The sequence below is a fragment of the Martes martes genome (genome assembly GCF_963455335.1).
Source record: "Martes martes genome assembly, chromosome: 3".
In the NCBI taxonomy this organism is placed as follows: domain Eukaryota; kingdom Metazoa; phylum Chordata; class Mammalia; order Carnivora; family Mustelidae; genus Martes; species Martes martes.
The window spans coordinates 122,763,424-122,785,612 of record NC_137890.1 but is presented as its reverse complement, the minus strand read 5'-3'; the positions used below and the strand labels follow the sequence as shown (position 1 = coordinate 122,785,612).

General features: G+C 40.8%; 1 protein-coding gene across 1 annotated transcript in view; it reads right to left on the bottom strand.

Moving 5' to 3' along the window:
- TTN (titin) overlaps positions 1-21,528 on the bottom strand; it is a 272,495-nt gene extending 250,967 nt beyond the window's left edge. Inside the window, exons 1-15 of the mRNA XM_080798480.1 lie at positions 21,040-21,528; positions 18,547-18,650; positions 16,212-16,415; positions 14,483-14,770; positions 13,907-13,992; positions 13,574-13,818; positions 9,359-9,686; positions 8,655-8,807; positions 7,824-7,964; positions 6,387-6,518; positions 5,075-5,212; positions 4,255-4,392; positions 3,635-3,772; positions 2,561-2,719; positions 49-342 (exon numbers count right to left, since the gene is read on the bottom strand). Coding sequence (XP_080654606.1) covers positions 49-342; positions 2,561-2,719; positions 3,635-3,772; positions 4,255-4,392; positions 5,075-5,212; positions 6,387-6,518; positions 7,824-7,964; positions 8,655-8,807; positions 9,359-9,686; positions 13,574-13,818; positions 13,907-13,992; positions 14,483-14,770; positions 16,212-16,415; positions 18,547-18,637 — 2,535 coding nt within the window. The 5' untranslated portion in view covers positions 18,638-18,650; positions 21,040-21,528. The remainder of the gene's footprint in view (positions 1-48; positions 343-2,560; positions 2,720-3,634; positions 3,773-4,254; positions 4,393-5,074; positions 5,213-6,386; positions 6,519-7,823; positions 7,965-8,654; positions 8,808-9,358; positions 9,687-13,573; positions 13,819-13,906; positions 13,993-14,482; positions 14,771-16,211; positions 16,416-18,546; positions 18,651-21,039) is intronic.
- Positions 21,529-22,189: the final 661 nt, after the last annotated feature.

Below are 22,189 nucleotides of genomic sequence, written 5' to 3'. Positions count from 1 at the left end.
GCTCACTTTCCCACAGATAGGGTGAAGATCCAGCGGGTATAGACCTACCTGTGATGAAATGTGCATTCCCATTTGATCAGTAGTTGTGACATGAGTCTCAGAAGGAGCCTGGATCACCCTAGGCTTGACTGCTTTAGGGACAACATGGGGTTCCGAGGCTGGACGCTGGGGATGCTCAGCTACCTTTGTGGCAGAAATGTGCTCCTTATAGCCATACTCCACAGTGGTCTGCTGAGCATAGGATTCTTCAAGGTGCCTGGGCTCCCTGGGTTCTCTGACACGGGCCTGGTCTACCGCAGCAACGACTGTCGCTACGGCTTCTGCCTTCTTCCCAACGTCCACCTGGAGACAAGGTTTCCAGAATTAATACATGGTAATATCAAACTCAAGCCGGGACAGCTCCTCCAAGGACAGCCACTGAGAACAGACAAATGCCTGAAGGTGTGGTAGGGAGATGGCACCCGTGTTATATGGCTCTGTTAATGTCTCAAGGAATGTGGCGCACAGACGCATTAGGAACTTAATATCTCATTGATGATTATAATGTAATGGATATCTAGTCAGATACATTCTGTATATACCTGCTTAATTAGATGAGACATTAAATCACACACACACACACACCACATGGGACAACACAGGATGTATATAAAGGAGGAAGGAGATTTTGAGTTTTTCTAGGATTCTATCTGAGGCAGTTAATTAGCACTTGGGAAATCGGAACTCTGGGGCTGGTTATCTTCATTGATTCTTTTTATTATCCTGTCAATCACTTAGGTTAGTATTGCTGCAATGACAGCAATGATGAAAATGCACTCAAAACCCTCCTGGACCCATCCAGAAAAATCAGCTGCTACCGAGTTATACGGTTGCATGCAAATCTGAGATAATGTGAAAGCTCATGAAACAATAGTGAGCATATTAATTTTCTTGTGATTCCCTAGGGATACGAATTTTTAATCTATTAGAAAATATCTCCCTTAAAAAACATGAACAAAGAGATTCTGATTAAAATGAAAGTGTTAATCATATTTGGATTCAAGAGAACAACCTTCTGCAGTTAAATTTACTTTCGTTATTACTGGGAGGTAAAGCGAAGAAAAAAACCAGAAATGTTGTTTTCTCATTTCCATGAATCTGATTAACATAAATGAAAACAGTCTGCAAAGGTGTTTCACTTTTAAAGAAAGCAAACTGGCTGATGTGGCTTACAAATTATGAGTCTATGCAATACTCAGAAATAGCATATCCTAAAAATCACATCACCGTGTCCGTCGGCACTCTTTAAAACTAATGCTGGAGTATTTTATTAATGTCCAGTTTTCTTTTCTACAGCTGTGAATGAAATCGAGGTCTCATCTGAAATGTCCTTCAAGGATGCTGCCTAGATATCTGCTAAAATTGTTCTTGGAATCATTTAGGATATAAATGAGGGTTTTTTTCTGCGATGAAATTGGGCCGTTAGTGATCATTGGCTTCAGTCAGTGCTTCTTTCCAGTAAGCCACAAACAATCTAATCTTCCCTGAAGGATTGCAAATGCCGATGTCACTTTACCACTGCGTCATAGGAGAAACTGTGAAATACAGATGAGGCTTAGGTAAGTTAACTTTGGTCATCTGTTTTTCTTCTTTAAATTATGCAGGTCATTAGTTGGTTTGAATTTTACAGATATTTTAAAATGTTATCTATCTTTGACAGCTAACACAAATATATATATTTAACATCTCTCGTATGTATTTAGTGTAGGCCAAAGAGTCAAATGAGATACAATGTAAATGCAATCATTCTACAGGCAAAGTAATATGTATTAAGTATACATACACTTTCAACATATATGTAAAGACTGATATACCATTCTCTCTACATATAAATAAGTTTATATGTGTGTGTGTGTATACACTTAACATTTATTATTTTGCTCGTAGAGTGCTTACATTACATTATATTTCACCTGAATCTTTCAACCGGTCTGTGAGATACTCAGGTTGAGTTTTAGTTTTATTTATTTTAACGAGAAAACTTAGGCTCAAAGAAATCATTTGCCAACTAAAATGTACAAATATGCAAATCTTGTTCCTCACTTAAAACTTCTACAAAGAAAAAGAATCTTAATTACGGTCAGGATACTTAACATTGGAGAAGCATCTATATACTTTTCTCCTGAGTTATTACACATCGAGTTCATAGACATAAGCTGTTTGGTGGACAACCTCAGGTGTGTCCTCTTTGCTGGTACCATTTTTCTTTTTTCGTGGACTCACATCTCTCCTAGTCTTGGAACCTAGACCAACAGGAAGAAGAACTGGAGCAGGAGACCCCAATTCAGACCAGTTAAATGCTGAGAACTTACTTAGGAAATGCAAAGGAAAGTGTTATTTAATCTGGCTCTTCGCAATGAGAAACACTAACTGTTGCCCCAGAGGAGCTGGGCGGGGTTTAATCCTCGCTCATGCTCGGTGACCTCTTCGGCAATTACATGGAAAGCTAGAGCACAATGACTAATGCGGCATGAAAAGTTATGGGTGCCATGATGAAATGGGATGAAGCAGTGCTTTTCACCTCCACAGCATCAGTTTTCATCTCCTCCCGGAAAAGATGGATCTGTTCTTGCTTAATAGCAAATCCTTCGCTAGTCCTTGGCAGTGTGGCTGGTGCAGTAGGTTTTGCTGTGGTAACTATTACTTTGGGTATAGATATTTTCTCAGCTTCCATTCTTAGCTAATTTTTAACAACAAAAATAAGAGTCAAATTGATGTGATTCGGAACAAACAGCAACAATTTAAATATAATCTCGGATGAAGTACGTTACATATTGGCACTCCTGTCACCAGTGAGATTTCTGAAAGGCTGACGTGCCATTCAGTATGAGACTTGGGTAAAGGTTTAGAAAGTTGATCTTGTCTCAGGCCTTAGGGGAAAAAAAACCCAAAGATGGAGGCATAGAAAACAACACTGAGAGAAATACAGACAGGACTCAGCCATGACACTGAAGGGATTTAGTTGGTAATTCCCAAATACTATATTGACAGTAAGGAATAAAAGTAGGGAAATAGCTTATTTGGGGTAAATGACAGAGTCACAGTAGGTTGGTTAATTCATAGAGATTTCACAACTACAAATAGATCCTACAAATAAACTTTTTCATGGCTTATGTGTATTTTGGTTGGGTGATTCCTTCTCTAGATTTTAATACTGCATAATTTTCTCATCTGGTATTTACAGAAAGAACAAAAGATAAACTTTCACTTGAAAAAAATTATGGGTAATTTCCTGAAATAAGTCCGTATTTTACAACATAAGATACTGAATTTATAACCCCTCAAAACATACATCTTCACGACAGTAAGATTCATCATGAACTATCTTAAAATCAGCCTGCATGCAATTTCAGTCATCAACTTTCAGAGAACTTCTAGATGTTAATAATAAAAAATGGGAAATAATAGCAAAGAGATCAGTGGGGAGAGGAATATGTAGTAATATTAACAACAATAATTTGGTTTTTTAGTTTCCAATCATTTAATCATCTAAAAAATAAATTAGGTTAATAGTGTCTCATACATAAGAAATTCTGAGATTGGGATTAATGTATTATGAAAGAGGGGATTGCACACTTGGAATAGCGAGCATCACCTTTCCATGAGAAACTTGGATTTGTTCTTGTCTAGTAGCCATGCCTTCTCTAGTTCTCAGTATTGTTTCTTGTTCTTGGGCTTTAGCAGTAGCAACTGCTATTGTAGACAAGGCAGTTTTCTCAGCTTCCTTCCTCATCTAATTGTTACAGCAAAATCAAAGTTGAAATTGCACAGGGCTTTAGACACACAAGGTATGACCCTTCCCCCCTGCCTAGTGGGGATGCAGGATGAAGTCATTCAGGGTTAACTACACAAAAGAAGTTACTTGACAATGTTTGTCTATACGGACTGGGAATCACAAAACACAGAAATGTTAACTTAAAAAAAAAAAAAATCTCCGGATGATTCCATATATTGCTTTTTAAAAATCAGGCTAAAAATGCTCATCTTCATGCAAAGAATAATGGTGGGGTAAAGTGAATTACACATGTTACAGATGGATGAAAATCTAATGTGCGGATAAAATTAATGGTAGGCAGTCACACATTCACCATTCTGCTTTTAGTGTGGGATTCAAGAAGGAAGATACAGACTAATAATTCATAACACATCATAGTTAATGGTCTGCTAGAAATTAGTTAAAGATCAACTTTTCCCGTCTCAAATACGTGTATTCACCTTTTCCTGAGTTATTTGAACTTGTTCTCTTTTGGTAGTGATGCCTTCTCTACTTCTTGATACTAAATCTTGTTCTTTGACTTTGGGTGTGGCAACTATGACTTTAGGTACCACTGTTTTCCTAGTTTCTTTCATTATCTGGTCATATGATAAAAAGAAAGGTGAGAAAATGGTCATTAAATTTCATACAGCCGCTAATAAAAGAAATGTTTTCCTAGTTTCTTTCATTATCTGGTCATATGATAAAAAGAAAGGTGAGAAAATGGCCATTAAATTTCATACAGCCGCTAATAAAAGAAACAAGTCAAAAGGGAGAAAGGAAGCAACTTTCTTTCTGTTCACGGACACTTCAATCACTTAAAACTATCAAATTTTGTTGCTTGGATCGTCTGTGCTGTTTCATTGCTAACAGTATCAAAATAAGCGCAGTCTAGAAAAAAAAATGTGATCAGCAGTGAAAGAACAAAGGATGCATTTCTCTTTCTCACATTCTTCTTCTTATGACCCGTGGGAAATTCTAGTACAGCCATATCAACACATACTTTTGCATTTTGTCAACTGCCCCCAAAACTGGAAGATGGTAGAGTGAACTACAGTGTCATGTTAGTAACAATCCAAAGAAAGTTTGAAAGTTAGGAATGAAAAGTGGCAGTGAAAGCTGGAGAGGTGGCAAAGGGATCATGAGAGATTTGGGGGAGCTTTCTATTTGAGTTATAAAAAGGAGAGGTGAAGATGTGATGAGTAAGACCCAGGATGAACACATAGGCAGCTTGCAAATGACATGATGGAGAGTGAATTGCACACCGGCAGGGGCCATCACCTTTTCCTGAGTTATGTGCATTTGGTCGTGGTGTGTGGCAATTTCTTCTGGAGCTCCCAGGATTGTTTCTAGCTTTGTGGACTCTGCGGTGGCAGCTATCACCACGGACGCAGCAGCTGTCATAGCTGTCTGTCTTATCTGATTTTCAGAGTAAAATGAAGGTTTGAGATTCAAAAGAAATAGCAAGATACCCTTGCAATGTTCAGAAGAATACAAAATGTTTAGTAGTAAGGGAGATTATCACATTTCCATCCTAAGGGACAATACTTAACGTTTAAAACACAGACTTTCATTTTCCTGAGGAGTAGGCTTCTTTTCTGCCCACCTGCTCCCTCACAGATTGTCCTAGAAACTGAAAAAGGTCTCCTTTTTGAGGCATGTTGACACGTGAGGACCCAGTGAGCAGCCACTGGCGAATGGATGGAAAACCAGAGTCAGGCGGAGCTCCCCAGGAACTGGCATTGCGATGGCAACGGGACCTCTATGCCCGTGATCATGCCATGTAGGGTATGTGGGCATCCAAAGTCTCTCCCTCACTCCAAGGAGAAGGAAACTCATTCAATAGCCTGGCGTCAGCCTTCAAAGGGTATAGAGTATTCTCAGCTAGACTTTTGTAAAAAGTAGCTCTGGGATCAGCAAAGAATAGGAGGTCAAGATTGGTGAGTGCAGGCACGGACCTGAACAGGAAAGAGTTAAAAATAGGTGCTTCTTTCCTGACCCCTTAAGGCTAGATGTCACACGTGGAAGGGAAGGGGATGTTGGTGACACTGAGGTTATTCTCAGGTGGCTCTGTGGCACAAAAGCAGCAAACACTTCTAGGTCCCTATTTGTCAATCAGGAATTGGGACATTTTCCTGAGGAAGGACTGGTGTTCCTTCGGGTCCAGCATCTCCTCACTTTCCCTTGAGATTTACTTGGCGTGTTCAAGGCTGGTGTGTGCATGTATGTACGCACACGTCTTACAACCGAAGTGAATAAGGGCTCGGGCTGCGTCTGAGGAAGCTGTACTGGGAGTAACTGCACTGGGATGGTATCTGTCTTCCATTTCAATATGCTCTAGAAATGTCACTGATGTGCTCCCAAATGGTTCCCACCATCTCCCCACTACTGATCAACTGAGTGAAAAATTGTGGAATGAGAACAGAATCTCCATCACGGAAGAGTTTCAGAGAAACAACAAAACAGAAACAACAAAAAGAAAATACATACAAAAGACTTCTCCATTTAGAGGTTCTGGTAATAGGGTACACGCAGCTGGCTGGAGTGTGTTATGTGTCAACGAACTACAACATGGTTACAAAATCAGACTTACTGTTTCTTGAGTTACTTGTTTTTGTTCTTGTTTTGTAGTAATTTGTCCAGTAACTCTCGTTTCTTGCTCTTTGGCTTTAGTTGCAGAAATTATTACTTTTGGTACAAATGCTTTTTCAGTTTCTTTTCTTATCTGAAATCAATGATAAAAACAAACTCTTATTGTCTCCCCGTCTCTAATGGAATCGACATAACGTTTGTTAAATACAAGCAATATAACAAACAAACTTCTTTCTTTCTTTGAGGAAAGTAGTAAAATCTTCTTTTTCTGGAGATATTACTAAATACGTCATCTCATTTTCCAGGACCGTGCCCTTTTTTTGCCTAAACCATGGGAAAAAAGTTGGATTCAACAGCATTTAACTGAATTGGAGAGTTGCCATCTTCTTTGGAAAGACTTCCAATTTTTCATAAATGGATATATGGGCAATACTATTCTATGCCACTTCTGTCATCTAAAGGTGATCTTGGAGAATCAGGTATTAGAATGGAAGGCCTTAGAAGTAATTTGTCTGACACTTTAGCGTTACAGATGAAAAATCAGGTATGGACAATTTACAATCTATATTTATATGATATTTTTGCTTTGGAAAATTTCCTAATTATGCCGGCTTGGAATATCCAGACTTACTTTTCTAAAATTGAGATGTATGGGCAGAAAAGTTTTGTAAATATCCCAGGCAAAATGTTTTCCAAATCCTTCAGCCTCTGAAGGAGGCTGTTTGGATCTGGATGCCTAAGATGTGTGGAGGGGGATGCAGGGAGTAGTTTTCCCCATTTACCACTCCCCTCTTTGCCACTCTCAGACACCATCCCTGACATTCCAAATCTCGGGGCTTAAAAAGACTTGAAAGTTCATTTTCTCAAACCGCCAGCTGACAACTGGCCCCACTGGCCAAAAGCCCTACCAAGTGGCCTTAATCTGATTTGTCCCTGAATGCCTCCAATCATGACTGCCCTTTTCACTTTTTTTGCGTCATTTGACCTACAAAACCCATGCTGTCCATTCCACTTCAAATCCATGTTCCAAGATTCTCCTACGGGGTCAGGAAGTAGTTGCCAAGCTATTTTCAAAGCAGTCTGTGCCTAGAGTCCTTCTCTGTTCCTTCCTCAAAATCTACTGTTCCTGGTTTGACCTCACTGGAGTCACGTGTTTGGTTAGTGCATCTCCGGAGCGACAGAGATGAAACCCCTTGTTTGTGTTCAAAGAAGTCTCTTTTGTCTACACAAGTGAAGCATTTGGGGACTCTAAGGGACCTTGGTATCTGGTACCCAGGAATACACAGATACAAGGGGATTTTATTAGTTTGGTAACAGCTATGTTGCCCAAGAAACAAAACCCTTCACGGGTTTTGTTCACATAATAATAATAAACATTATTATGTGTGCTGACACAGGAATGACAACAATAATTTACATCAAAACCCACTTTTTTCACCTGTTCATGAGTTACGTGCATCTGCTCTTGTTTTGTCGTAATTACTTCTCTGGTTCTTGATTTTAATTCTTGTTCCTTGGCTTTATCGGCGGCCACTACTACCTTAGTTACAGCCGTCTTCTTCTCTGCCTCTTTTTTAATCTGAATTTCAGAGGGGAAAGGAAGGGAAGAGTTTCATGCAACCTTCTATAAAAGTTCCAATAATAAATCAGGATGCAGACAGAAATGTCACACAAGAGAGGATAAGGGGGGAAGCTGGAGTGATTTTAAACTATAGAAGACATCTATTCAAATATGAGGTTGGGAAATTATCCTGGATTTATAACACTTTCCAGCCATGAATCAAGGGTCACATTTGTTCTGCGGAAAGTAAAAGCAAAGGTCTTTTGGGGAACCTTGGAGAAAGGTTCCCCAAAGGTCTGCCCTGCAATAATGGTCCCCCCACCCCCGGCTCTTGGAGCAGCTGAGCTCTGGATTGACTAATCTGGGACCACGGCAATGAACACACACACACACTCCTCTTGTTTAGCTGGCTTTCCTGGCCGCCCTTTGTCTGTCTTGACCCAGGACCATGTTGACACTTGAACTCCTTCTCTGACCTCCCATGCCAATTTTCTGCTAGTTCACTCTTGTCTGTCTACCTGCCTAACACAGACCAGGATCTGTAGGTATTTCTATCTTGAATACCCTGGGTATCTCAGGCAATCTTTTGCTCAGAGTCCTGGAAGTCTGGGCCACAGTGGGCTCAGGACTGCCCTCCACACGCCTGGGTTGCGGGGTTGCCACAGGATCTCTGCACTCCCAGCTCACTCTGGCCGGCCACGTGCCTACCTGTTCTTGAGCAGGCTGGATGTGCACGGCAGTCGTGGTTGTCCTCTGAGCAGTGTGCTCTACAGCGCTGATGACTGGTTCTCTCACTCTGGCCATATCAACAGCAGCAACAACGGTCGCAACAGCTGCACTTTTGTCAGTTTCTTGTCTCACCTGGATTGGAAATGATCAAGTCCATTTTTCAAATGACACGCCCAGCAGACAGTACAAAAGTGCAATGGAAATGAGAGGTCATGAGTAAAACATATGTGGGATAAAACATATGTGGGATAAGCATGTGTCATTGCCGAGAGAGGGGGCATGCATCGTTAAAACCTGTATTTTCAGAAAACCTCATAGAACAGAGACTTTATCCCAATTAAAAATGATTTTCCAGGGCACCTGGGTGGCTCAGTTGGTTAAGCGTCTGCCTTGGGCTCAGGTCATGACCAAGCCCTGCACTGGGATCCCTGCTTTTCCCTCTCCTCCCTCTGCTCTCCCCCTGCTTGTGCTCTCTCGCTGTGTCTCTCTCTGTCAAATAAATAAGCAAAATCTTTAAAAAATATATTTTCCAAAGCATGAGCCAAATTTGGCCTTCAGTTTCTGTTACATTCGTCTGTTCATATGCTTTTCCCCTCCTAGCCACATGGACACAGCTTCATGGCAGGGTTCCGGTTGGAAACGCCACCTTGAAAGGAAGACAAAGCAGGAGCGCGGGGACATACCTCCGCAGCACCAGCAGCCGCAGCCCCCGCCGCGAAGGCAGCGCTGGCCGACAGGCTGGCTGCAGCGCCCGCTCCTCCGCTGACAGTCACTTGCTCCTGGATCCCATATCTCCCTTCCCATCTCTCCTCTGTCCTGATCTGGGTGGCGCTCGTCACCTTGGTTTCTCTCATCTCGGCTTCAGATGAGGCCACATAGCCCTCTTGCTTCCAAGGGGGAGGCACTTCAGGGCCCGGGGCCATGCCGGGGGTCTGGGTCTTTCGGACGAGTAATGGAGACTTAACGGATCTGATGGGGGATGTGGAGATTCTCCCTGCTGGAGACACGGATCTGAAAACCAGATGGCAGAGGTCAGGAATGGCAAGACCCAGAGCTCCTCTCCCGCTCCTCGGATTTGAATGATGGAAGGAAAATCTGGAAGTGCTTAAGGCAGAGTTTCAACACGTGTGCCCCAATAACCTATTCAGAGGCAGATAATGTACTTGACGGAAAGTAATTTGTTTTAAATCTTGGTAAGCCTTAATCTCATCTGCTGCAACTCCGTAAGAGAATCAGACTGAATTCTAAGCTAAAGAATGTTGTGCCCTGCTCCACCTTCTCACCATTTAAAAAAGTCAAGACAGCAGAAGATTTTCAAATACAGCAAAAGAAAGGACATGGTGAATACAGTAATCAGAAATCTAAATTTCTCTGTTCTCCCAGTGGGGGAGGCTATATCAGACAGGTGTCTAACAAAGTAAGGTTTCTATGATGAAAATGCTTGTGCAATTCTGGGCTAAAGGAGTCTCGGCTCTTTTCTTTCCCTGCAGACCTCTCGCAGCTTTCACCGTGCCCACAGGCCTTGCGAACCTCCAGGCTAGGGAGGGAGCTTTCTTGGGACCCTTCCTGCAGAGCTTTTTTGGGTATGGGCTGTGCACCGGTCAAAGTGTTGTGAACTGCTCTTTTCAATTTTCTCTTTGTTTGCCCTCACTCTCATTGTGTTGTACTCTGGACTTCTTTTACTATCCATATAGTTACTATGGTAACTGACTATTTGAAAATCCAAGGATTCCACCATTTTTCTATTAAATTGATAAAGTGCTTCTTCTAAAATAGTTTTCATTACTTTTTGTGTATATCCCAAGTGCGACAGCATCACTTGAAGAATCTAGGTGCTAACTTCTGACATTTGTGGCTAAAAAGACAGTCCCTGATCTACACTAATAATTCTAGGGGTTAGCCAACTATTTTAAGATAACATTTTCATAATTCACTTTTTGATTGATTCTTAATCAACTCTTCCCTCTAGGTGGCAGTATTGCCTCATCATTGACTGTAACTACTGCCTTTAGGAAAACATTCATAAATCTACTCTGGCATTAACTCACACTGACCATAAGTGAAATAGCTATTCTAATTAAGGTGCAAGGCACCATTGATAACTGCTCTAAATGACAGAGTAACTTAATGGTACACTACAATATTAACCGGTTTCATGAAGAAATGTTTACTCCTTTTCTTAAAGAAGGGTTTTTTGGTGAACATCAATGTACATTTTATACATGAAGTCGTAACCAAGTAAAGGGATATCTGGGGGAACAGGTCCCGGTTTTAAAAAGTGACTGCCTTAGAAATATAACAAAGACATCTAACACTGTTTCAAATGTAGGGTCTAACCAAATGAAGAAAAGCAAAGTGACATGTACTTTGAAGTTTCAACCTGAGCCTCACAATTGCTGTTCATCATAAAGTGGGGTTTATCTCCAAAAGAGTTAAAGACATGATTAGCATGACAGGAGTGATTAGCAGCAGGCTACAGGTAAGCCCATAACTGTGAAAAAATCAATGTAATTTGAGTCATTATAGGAAAGTGCTTATTTTTGCTCTTACAATAAAACATAATCACCTGGTCACAGCTAGATACGTGTACCTTATTCAACAAGATACGTTTGCCTTCCTCTATGACAAAAATCAAGATTAAATCATTAGACATTTTAGGAAGTAGTCTATCTGGGAAAGCCATTATTTTCTCTACAAACTGCTATTTTTATTTCTTATTTGAAAGCAAATTTCAGGGACTGTGTAATGGGGAGTGTTATTAATGAACTGCCAGCGCTGTTAAGACAGTCAGAACGCTCCATGGAATCAGGGAAGCTCTGTAATTTTAAATGACCCTCAGGCTTGGATTAAAAATACAGGAAGTTGTTATCTCCCCCAGAAATTACATTTGGCCTGTCTTGCGGTTGCATGGTGTGCAAACTTGCACCGAGCCTGGGACAGAACAGTTTATTTATTTGATAGCAAGACATGTTTTTAAAACTGAGGTTTTGGTTCAAGTCTTCTTTCACATTAGTGTTTGCCAGTACCTCTAATTTTTCATTGTGGCCAATATAATAAAAACTGGAAAATCTCTAGCCTTTTTCATATATTTTCCAGACATTTGCATTTGCCTCTTATGTGAAATATTTGTCTTCTGTTCATTTTTTTCCCCATGTGTGTTGCTTTTTTCCTTTAAAAATTAATTTGTGGATGCTTTTTAATACATTTGCTATTTCATAGATGTTGCAAACATTTCCTCCCTAGATCTACTGTTTGCACTTTGCTTCTTTGTGGGGTCTTATTAAGCATCAACGTATACAGTCTTGTACATTATGCAAGGTTTTGAGGCTTATACATTTCATACTGTAGCCATTGCATATTTGATATAATACTTTCAAGGCAGAAACAATGAAATATCTTGAGGAAGAGACATTTTTAAAATATTTTCACAAATGCACTGTTTAGTTTAGCAATGACCTTATTTTTGCCATACATACATTTTTATTTTAATGTAGCTGAATTTCCAAATCTATTTTTAAATCTCTCCCTCACAAATGTTTTCCTAAATAGCCTCTTTTTTTTTTTTTTTAGTTTTTATTTTATTTAGTTTTTATTCAGCTTTTTTAGTCAGGCTGAGATTTATTTTGTAAATGGTGTGAGGTAGAGGTTTATATTTGTTTTCTTCCAAAAGGAAAGCTAATCAGGCCAGCATTCTTTATCGAGGAAAATGTCCTTTATCCCACTGAACTGAGAGGTCACTTCGGTCAAAAATGGAATGTACTGGATACTTGATGTACTGATATTTCTAGACGCTCTGTTCTGTTTCTCTGATGTGTTTTCTATTCGCTTACCAATACCACAGTGTTTCGATTTCAGTAACTTAAGGAAACTTGAATATTTTTTAGGTCAACTACCTATCATTCTCCCTTTAAAATTTTTCTTGGCAGGGGAAATCTCTCTACACTAAAACAATGATATAAGTTGATCAAGAAACATTTTCTAGTTTACTCCAAACTTTGGACATTTTTTTCAGTTCATCATATTAAAAACCTCAGCAGGTTAAGCCAAGTTCCAACGTGTCAGATTTGCTATGGATAATCCACCCTTGATCACAGAATTTCTGAGCCCTGATGAGACACACTCACTTTCTGAAATACCTCCGTAGTAACGAAGCTTAGAAGCCCATCTTATTTTCTATGGAAAATGACATAAGCAAATGCAGAGTATTTAGAAGGTTTTACTTCTTATCAGAAAACAATTATACAAATTGTTCTTATGCTCCACCTACAAAATACCTTCAACTAATTATCTCATTGAATCCTCACAACACACCTTGAGAGCAATCTTATCGTGATTTTCTTTAGAGTACACATGATAATGACTAAGACCCTAAGTGAATTATTTAACCACTTCAGCTCCACTCACCTATCTATAAAATTAGGAATGATAATTCCTAGAGGTTGCTGTGAATATTTAAGGAGATAATAATACACAGAATGCCAATCAAATGTCTGACAGAGAGAAAGGGACTGATATATAGTAGTGACTATTTTATTGTCATAATTATTTCCCTAAGTCACACTGTTAGCAAATGATCAGGCTGACTGAACATAGGGCTTCCAACCCTAAATTCTGTGCTCCTTTTATTTCCCAGCTTTCTCTCTGCTCCTAAAGCAGACCTTTGTTAAATGGAATACAAATAGGAATTCAGAAGCAGAGTTTATAAAGTTGTCCAATTTACCTGGGGACGGTGAAGATTCGTGAAAATTCAGGACCTTTCAGCTTACCTCCTTTACCACATGCTGCAGTTTTGATTGCTTCCCCCTACTTCTCTTCCTTCTTTCTCTTATTTCTCATCTTACTGGATGAAACCTAATTCAAAAATGCATAATGACTTGCTCTCCTTTAAAAGGCTTTACCTGACAGGGGACGGGGTTGGCGCCCGCACGTGTCTGACCGGGGACGGGGAGTGTCTTATCGGCGATGGGGACTGCTGGCGGGCCAGCTGTGCTTTGGCAGCAATGGATGGTGGTGTGGGAGACCTTGACTTGGGCTTGGGAGGTATCCTAGGGGGTGCTTTATGTGGCAGCTGTTGCCCAGCAGCTCCATCCATGACCATCTCAACTGTTGCAACTGATCTGGCATCAAAGTGGGCTTCAAACTTCTGTAAAAGACGAAAACAAAGCCTGTGTTGAGGGGGAAGATTGGCAACTTTTCCGAAAGGTCTGAAAACCAGCGGTATAGAAAAATACCTTTTCAATTCGGGTTTGTCTTGTTTCTGAAATCTGAGCAGTCGAAACAATTGTCTTTGTCTTTTTAGCGGGTACTACTTCTTCACCTGTGGGGAGTGAAAGACCGAAATTTAGGAGGAGGCACGGCGAACCATTTCTGAAGAGCCAATGTTAATTCTGACTCCAATGTCAATCGAATTTTCTAGTTGTCTCAATGGGGGAAAATGCAGGATGTTTTGGATTTTGCAGTAGCATAAATTAGGTTTTAAAATAGAGTATGTTCATTATTAGATAAGGATTTACTTAGAACCATTTTTTTAACCCACTATTGGACAATAATTTGAAAACATAGATGACTTAATGGAAATAGTGTCCAGTTTCTAACAGCCTTAATAAGTGCAGAGCTCATCAGTGAGGCTGAGCTCCTGCCTGGAGTCTCAGAGACTTTTCTTTTCATGGGCCTTGAAAAGCCAGCTGCCTGTTTCAGCTCCCAGCATCCCCGAGGCCCCCAAGGGGAGGCGGGTGGTCCCCTGGCCCTCCTGCGTCCTGCATCAGTAAGTACTCTCTCCTCCCGGTTGCTCTGCCTCTGCCACATACCTTGAACCAGCAATTCGGCAGTCGAAGTAGCTCTTCCAACGCTATTGGTTGCATTTACGGAATAGGTCCCGGAGTCTTCAGGGTACGCTTCCGCAATCAGTAAGCTGTAGAGGTCGCCTTCTTGTGAAATTTGAAAATCAAGGGAGCTCTGGATTTCCGCTCCATCCCGATAGAACTTCACCACAGGTGTAGGGATTCCGGTCACTCTCACTTGGAGTCGTACTTGGCTTCCTTGTCTCACGGTCATGCTCTGCAGTCGTTGAACAAAGTTGGGTGGCGCTGTCTCTGCTGCAGGGGGAAGTGAGGAAAATCAGGACTCCAGCCAGGGTGCTCCCAACAGGTTATTTTTAAACCGTCCCAGCTCTGTTTCCAAAAGGAGGCGATGACTCCCTGAACCAAACACCCTTGACTGTCCTTGAGCCCAGTTCATGCATACGATAGCAAGAAAGGAGCCAGAAGATGGCAGAAGGTAATCCTGTCACCATATTTTATTTTTATTTGCTTTGTTTTGTTTAGGAGCTGTAAGCCACCACTGTTTGTTTGTTGTTTTTTAAGAAAAAGCCTCGAAATTGTAATGTTTTTGGAGATACTTTCGGATACTTCCTCTCAGCCTCACATCTAGCACTATCATAACCTGTTAAAGTAATTTTGTGTATTTTAGTAAATTGCATTGAAATGAATTCTGATCGTTGGTTTGATAAGGGGACCCGTAACTTACAAAATCACTAACCCTTAATTTAATGTTTAAAAACCCTAGATTGTCTCCAAAATGATGTATTCAAATAACCCAAATATTTACTTGCATTTAAAAATTAATCCAAATAGTGACTTGATTTAATGTTAGTTTTGTTACAGAAAGGGGAATTTTTTTGGTCCATTATGTTGAAAGAAATTTTTTAGAAATGTGAAGAGAGAATGGGATCAATTTTGACATGTTTTTGAGTAATAAACTGTCGCCCCTGTGCATTTTCCATTTCTGAATTTTCTGGATGTGTGTTAAAGTTCACACATGATGTTCCCTGATGCATCGATAACAGCCCTATACTTGAACAGTGTTGGTGGTATAGTGTATTGCTTAATCACATATAACATTATGTAGCTTGTTATACAGATACTGTTTGTCATGTATAAAGTAGTGCAATGTTCAGTGGGTTAACATCTTACCAGGAAGTGAAGGACGGAGAGAAATGACAGAGGCTATAAAGACAGGTGGTAACTTTTCTGAGGAAACCGTGTTATGCATCTGCCTTTTTCTGTGTATGTCCATGGTGTAATAGTTTTAGATATGGAAAGTAAGTAAAGAATTATTGAACTTTATAGATAAAAGCAGTGTTTCTTGAATGGGTGGTCTGTGGGGCACTTACATCAGAATCATCTAGAAGCTTGTTGACATGTAAATTCCTGGTGATGCACCTGTTTCCTTAACAGACTTATAAACAAGGCTCCAAGCCTTTCCACTTGCTCAGAAACATGGTTTGTAATACACTCTTAACATACTTTTGAGTGTTTAATATGTGTATAGAGGAATTATTCTCAGCCACTTCTATGCTGTATTTTGAGAGGAGAATTAAATTTTACACAGCAAACAACTCTGCTATCAATTCAGCCTCCAGCAGGCCCTTCTCTAGATCTACTTGTTCCTTAGTAGCTCTTCCGGGACCTCCTTCCCCAAGGGCTGGAGATGCCCTGGGGGGTGGGGCAGAGGCCAGGCAGGTCCCCTCCAGCCCACCTGTCACGAGAAGCTCAGCAGTACTAGTCGCTTGTCCAGATCCATTGGTGGCTCTTAGGGAGTATCGTCCACTGTTGGCTTTAGTCACGGCGGGGATCGTCAGTCTAGCGCGGCCATCGCTAAAGGAGATCTGCACGCCGGGTAGAGTGGAAGTGGAAATTGCCTGGCCATCCCTAAACCAGCTCACCTCAGGAACTGGGAAACCTGGAGCACAAACACAATTCATCTTTAAGTTGGAATGGGTTCCTGCAACGTCCTCCACTCTGTCCTGCTATGTTCACTGCCTTGTCCTAACCCCAGGGTCCACTTGCAGACAATTAGGGAGGTCTGTGGGATTGTGTAGAGGTCAGTACCTCCATTTAACAGGAGAGGAAGGAGGCCAAAAAAGGCTCAGTGGTTTTTCCAAGGTCCCTCAGCTAGTGGTGCACACAGAAGACTAGAATTTCTATCTCCTGCCCTCCTGTCCCAGGTTCTCCCTGATACAATTTAACAGACATCATTAAAATCATAAAGGAGATTTATAAAATTGTAGAGCCAAGGAAACTTTGAAATAAAAAGTGACTGTCGTCCTCCTCAAAAACAAGAGCAAAAGCAGCAAAGGATCTAAAAGGGCTGCCTAGTAAGCCCGAGAGAACAAACCCATCTGTGTCCCTCCTCTGCAGTTGCAGGGACACTGTCTCCTTGAACTCTCCTGCCTTTCAAATGTGTAATCAGTCGAACAAAGTGCAGAGAGAGAAGTGGGCTATCATAGAAGAGGACACAAAGCCAAACCTAGTCTTATAGAACAACATGGATTCCAGGAGTTGCAGGTAGAAAAACCAGATTCTCTTCAGTCGCCATAAATTGTGGAGCTAAGAACTACATGTACATGGTTTGATAATTTAAGTATATTAAAATTCTGTACATTCAGAAGGCAGGAAGCAAATTCAGAGCAGTGTTTATTTTATATTAAAATGAGGAAGTGAAGAGAACCAAGAGAACATTTATTTTCTTGTCCTTACATTAACCAATCTCCCACCATGGCCAAGTGAGTAGTTTATTTGACTAATTCATGAATGTCAAATATTTTCAGTGGTGTTTTCTTAATAATTTATTAGCACATAGTGTGAAGGAACAAGCAGCTATGAAGAAGCAAACTTGCACTACTTCACAAATGGGCGTAATTCCCACTGAAGCCAATTGTGTTCTGCACAGTTCAAAAGTTACTGAGCATTACAAGATACAGAAGCATATTATGGGAAAAATCAGAGTCTATCACGTGTGAGAAGAATGGAATTGGTCTCTATATGTACATATAATTGATAATGAAGAATGACTGTATGATATTTGTGCAATGTAAATGTCTTATCCAGTTAGGAGTAAGATTGGCACATAAACTAGAAGACAAAAGGAGGAAAGAAGAGATCTTATTTTATATCTTTATTAGAAGCCAAAACATGACAAAAAAAAAAGGGGGGGGGGCAGGGCACCATGGAGGTACAAACTTGATTTTCAATTAATCCATGCCATTTTATACGACCAGTTACAATACTACAGACGGAGACAATATTATTAAATAATTTGAGATTATTTACAATGTAGTTTGTAGATTATCCTCATTTTCCAGAAGATAGTAAGTCCTAGAAATCATGCATTTTTTTGGAACTCTAAACTGAGTTAGGAAGAAGAAGAAGGGGGAAAACCCCAGAACTTTCTTTTAAATAAAATTCTAAGGTCAGTGTTTGTTTCTCTTTAATATATAGACCCCAGTGGCATATATTATTTTTTGTTGTCGTTTCCAAAGATTGGAAAATCTTAATTCACTAGAATCCCTTAATACAGATTGAAAATACAAGAATGAGATCACTAGGAGTTAGGTCAACACTGAAAGTTTTCAGCTTCTTAGAAAAGTCCACCGCATTGTTATTTCCCACTCTTGGGCACCCAGAGAACCCCATCCCACCCCCGCCCGCCCGCCCCCTCGCCTTGCCCCACAGCTCCACAACCTGCCCCTACTGGGCTTGGGTTCCTGGCTTCCAGTCCGGCTCTGCAGCTGAACCCAAATATAGAATGACCAAATTTGGTCATACTTAGCTGCTGGATTCTGACAGCAATTTTAATCCAATGCTAATTATTTTGCTTCGTGGAATTATAAATATGAATAAAACATTTCCAAGCCATTATATTGTCAGATTTTGTCAGTACTCTGAAGGGTATACCCTTACGATGGCCCTTCCATCCAGCTGGACCAATTTTACAAAGTGAAAGCCAGGCTTAAACTTGGCGTCAAGTCCTACAGCTAAGTTCACACACGGGGGAGGAGGCGAGGCGCAAGCAAGCGCACGCGTGAGCTTACCACTAATGTGAGCCTCAAAGGTTGCGGTACTACCCTCCAGTACCACAACACTTTGTAACGGCTGCTTAAACGTCGGTGCTTGAGTTGTCATCTTTTCAGGCACTCTGAAAAGGAAAAGAAAGTAAATTAGAAGGTCCCAGCTAAGGGCCACTCGAGCTACTCTGGAGACAGCAGAGGCACACCTTTTCCAAACAGATTGTCCCTGAGATCATCTGTGGGTCCTAGAGGGATGGGTCGGCCTTCTCCTTCGTGGTTTCAATTTCAGCATGGGACTCTGAATTGATTTGGGAGCCTAATAAAGTCTCAAGACTAAAGAGAAGGGGGGCTGGGGGGGGGGTGGTGGTGGCGGTGTAGGGGAAGGAAAGCAGAGCAAGGAATGCCCCCTAGTGGTCGAAGAGGGAAATTCCGTCTTACCAATGATCGGACACCTAAGTGACAGATGGCAAGAGGAAAGCTGGAGTATGTGGGAGCAGAGAAGAACAATAAAAGATGTGTGGAAAAAATGGAATGAATCTGTGCATCGGTTCAATGGTTGGGTGATAATTGTTAAAAAAATTTCCTTCCTCCCAATATTTTTCACTCACTCACTCACTCTATATTTTTAAGGTTGGCATTGATACTTACTAGTATCACTTTAAGTAACTAGTATTACTTTGAGTCCTTTAAGTAACCCAGTAATTACTTCAAGTAAACTAGTACTACTTTAATATTAGCTTAAGTAATCTAACTAGTATCATTTTAAGTAATTACCTTAAGTAATTAAGTAATTACTAGTATTACTTTTAGGAAACTACTTAAAATAGTCACCAAAACTAAAAATTTGAGCTTTTCAATTTCTTTTCTTACTTGGAAAGTTCTGGCAAGTCTTATTGACTATGCAAACCTTTTATAGACAGCACACAGTGCTTTCTATTTCTAATATTTCTTCATATTATACTTGCTCAATAAATGGTGCTACTGCTCAAGTCAGTAGTCAGGGAAATTTAAACTTCCGTGAGTAGGCCAACTTTAATTAAAGAGCTGAAAGAAAACTACTGACTTGAGTACTTAGTGAGGAACAAGGTCCAAACCCGACAGAGAACACTGCTGTGAAATGTAAAAGAAGTTAAAAGTCTCGTACTTTCTCAATACAAATATTCCAAATCAAAGAAAGGAATGTGAAATTTGCAGTTCAGTCCTTTTAAGTGGAAGAAAGTACTTTGTCCATCAGTTCCAGAGAGATGATGTGAAGAATTTTCTGATGCGCAAATGCCTTCTTATTCAATGCAAGTACTCCCCTATTCTGGTATAAAAAGCAGATTCTCAATTGTCTGTTACTTCATTACCGCTTTTCACAAAATTCTGTTCACTGAAAATTTATGGAATGGTAATTTTTCTAGTGACAATTCTGTACCTTATTTTAAGTTTTTACTTTGTTGCAAAGAAAGGGAAACCAGGATTCCAAGACAATAAAATGTATATTTGGAAAACTCAAATAATATCTAAAAGTTTTTGTGAATCTTTTGCCAAGAACTCCATGTAGCAAGTTACACGTAGGACAAATAACTTTTTGTGCCCCACTTTCCCTGTTTACAACCTAGTGCATCTTCTAAAAATAGCCGTACTCTTTTACACCATTTATGTATTATATACCAATGCATTTATGGGCATTTATGATGAGTGACCTAAGTCCAGGAAGATGGGAAGTCAAAGGGCATTTTGATATTAAAAGTTTCTAAAATATTATTTCTTGCCCTTAAGACCAACATTTAGCTCATATCATATCATTTGATTATGAAGTAAAAAACATGAGATACTACTGAGTATTTTATAAAACAATTATAATAGAGCTTTCCCCCCAAATGTCTAAATATGTCACAATTAACCCGTCTAAATTGGTCATTTATTCCTATCAGATAGGTCAGCTCAGTGGCTTTAGCTCTTGCTCTTGAAAGGCCTTTGTGTAATTAGGGCTGAAGGTATGCCTCTGAAATGTCATGTTCCCAAAATAAACTCTCCACTGTTGACTGACAGCAGGCAAGTGTTCTGTCACCGTCCCGCAGCTGATCCCTCTGCAGTTGATTCCCTTAAAAAGTCATCAGGGTGTAGCTGATACCACATGCATTTTATCAGAGCTATTCCTGGTGCGTCTCCCTTTTTCACTGAGTAACATAACCTTGAACATTCTCAGCAGACACAAAGAGTCTACAACAGAAGCACACATTTCTATCGCCATTTCCGACCTCAGCTTCGACACTTTCAAGGACACGCGGGGGATTCACACCACTGGAATCACTGCCCCGGCTGACAGGCCAAAGCATGCAGCTTTTTAAAGAAACCTGAAAGGGCAGATTTAAATAACGGGCCGGTAACAGCAACAAGTGGTTAGACAAACACCCCCACGCGGGCACGTCGCACACTCTGGAAGGACAAGTTCTAGCTGGGACGCAGAAATCACTAAGGAAGGGGCTCCACCGTTTAAAAAAAAAAAAAGGAAAGAAAGATGGCGCTCACCTGATTGCTCACGAGTGCCCAAAAAGGGTGGGACGAAGCCCCAGGTTGCTTCCGAAACGACGTCCTATCTGGAGCTGGTGTTTTCGACCATCTCCGACATGAATCGGTGAGCCTCTAGACTTAAAAACAAAACTACACAGTCGAGACTGTGTAGTTTTGCTTTTCTATGCAATCCCTACACCCGAGGCGAGGCTGGGAATGCACGACTGCTGGAGAGCCAGGGCTGGGCTCGGCCTTTTTATTCCGCAGATCTGCTGACAGCCCCGCATCCCCGGGCGGCGCCCCCCGCTGATTGGCCGCCGCGGGGAGGCCTGACGGGAGACGGCTCTCCCCCGTGGGGTCACACACCACCTGTTCTTCCCATTGGCAGGGCTAAATTTAGTTCCTCCAAAGAGGCTTTACCAGGGAAATAGAACCGTATTTAAACAATAACTGTATTGAGGCTCAGAGAAGAGCATTTGTTGCCCGTCGTTAGCACCTGCGGACACTGATCTGAGGAGGCTTTGCGACGGTAGAAGGTGTTTGCGGGCGGTTATATAAAATAGCCTTTCACCTGCGGGCCCTCCTGCCCCGGCACTCGGGGCCCCAGTCCTCTGCCCTTCCCCCATACAACCGACCAAATGCACCTGTCAATCATGACAGAGGAGGGCATTTATCTCGGGCAAAAGACTTCACCTCCTTTGAAGAATGAGTGCCTCTAAACTTCAGCATTGGAGAGAGATCGTTTATACTATCTACGTCCTCCAGAATCCACTTGTACTTTAGGAGAATTAAGGCAATGTTAATGAGCTCAGTGTTTCTACAGCCTTGCAAGAAATAATGGTGAAAGACAAAATCTGAACTCTGCTTTGAGTTAATCTATACAGTATAATGATTTCACTTTTTTTCAGATTTCATTTCTTTCTGGCATTCATATTGACAAATGTGCATGCACCGTTTCTTAACAAGTGTCCAACTCTTAGGTTTAAATCATCCATAGGGTTCTTTTTCCAGACACATGAAGGCTGCTTTACTTATCTCTGGAGTTTGCTGTTACTAATGGGAAGTGGTTAGGAGATGATATAGTTGCTATTTTAGGACTGAATTTAATTTCAAGCAAGAGATATTTCAAATACAAAAGAGCATACCAAAAGATCTTTCTAATCGTTCA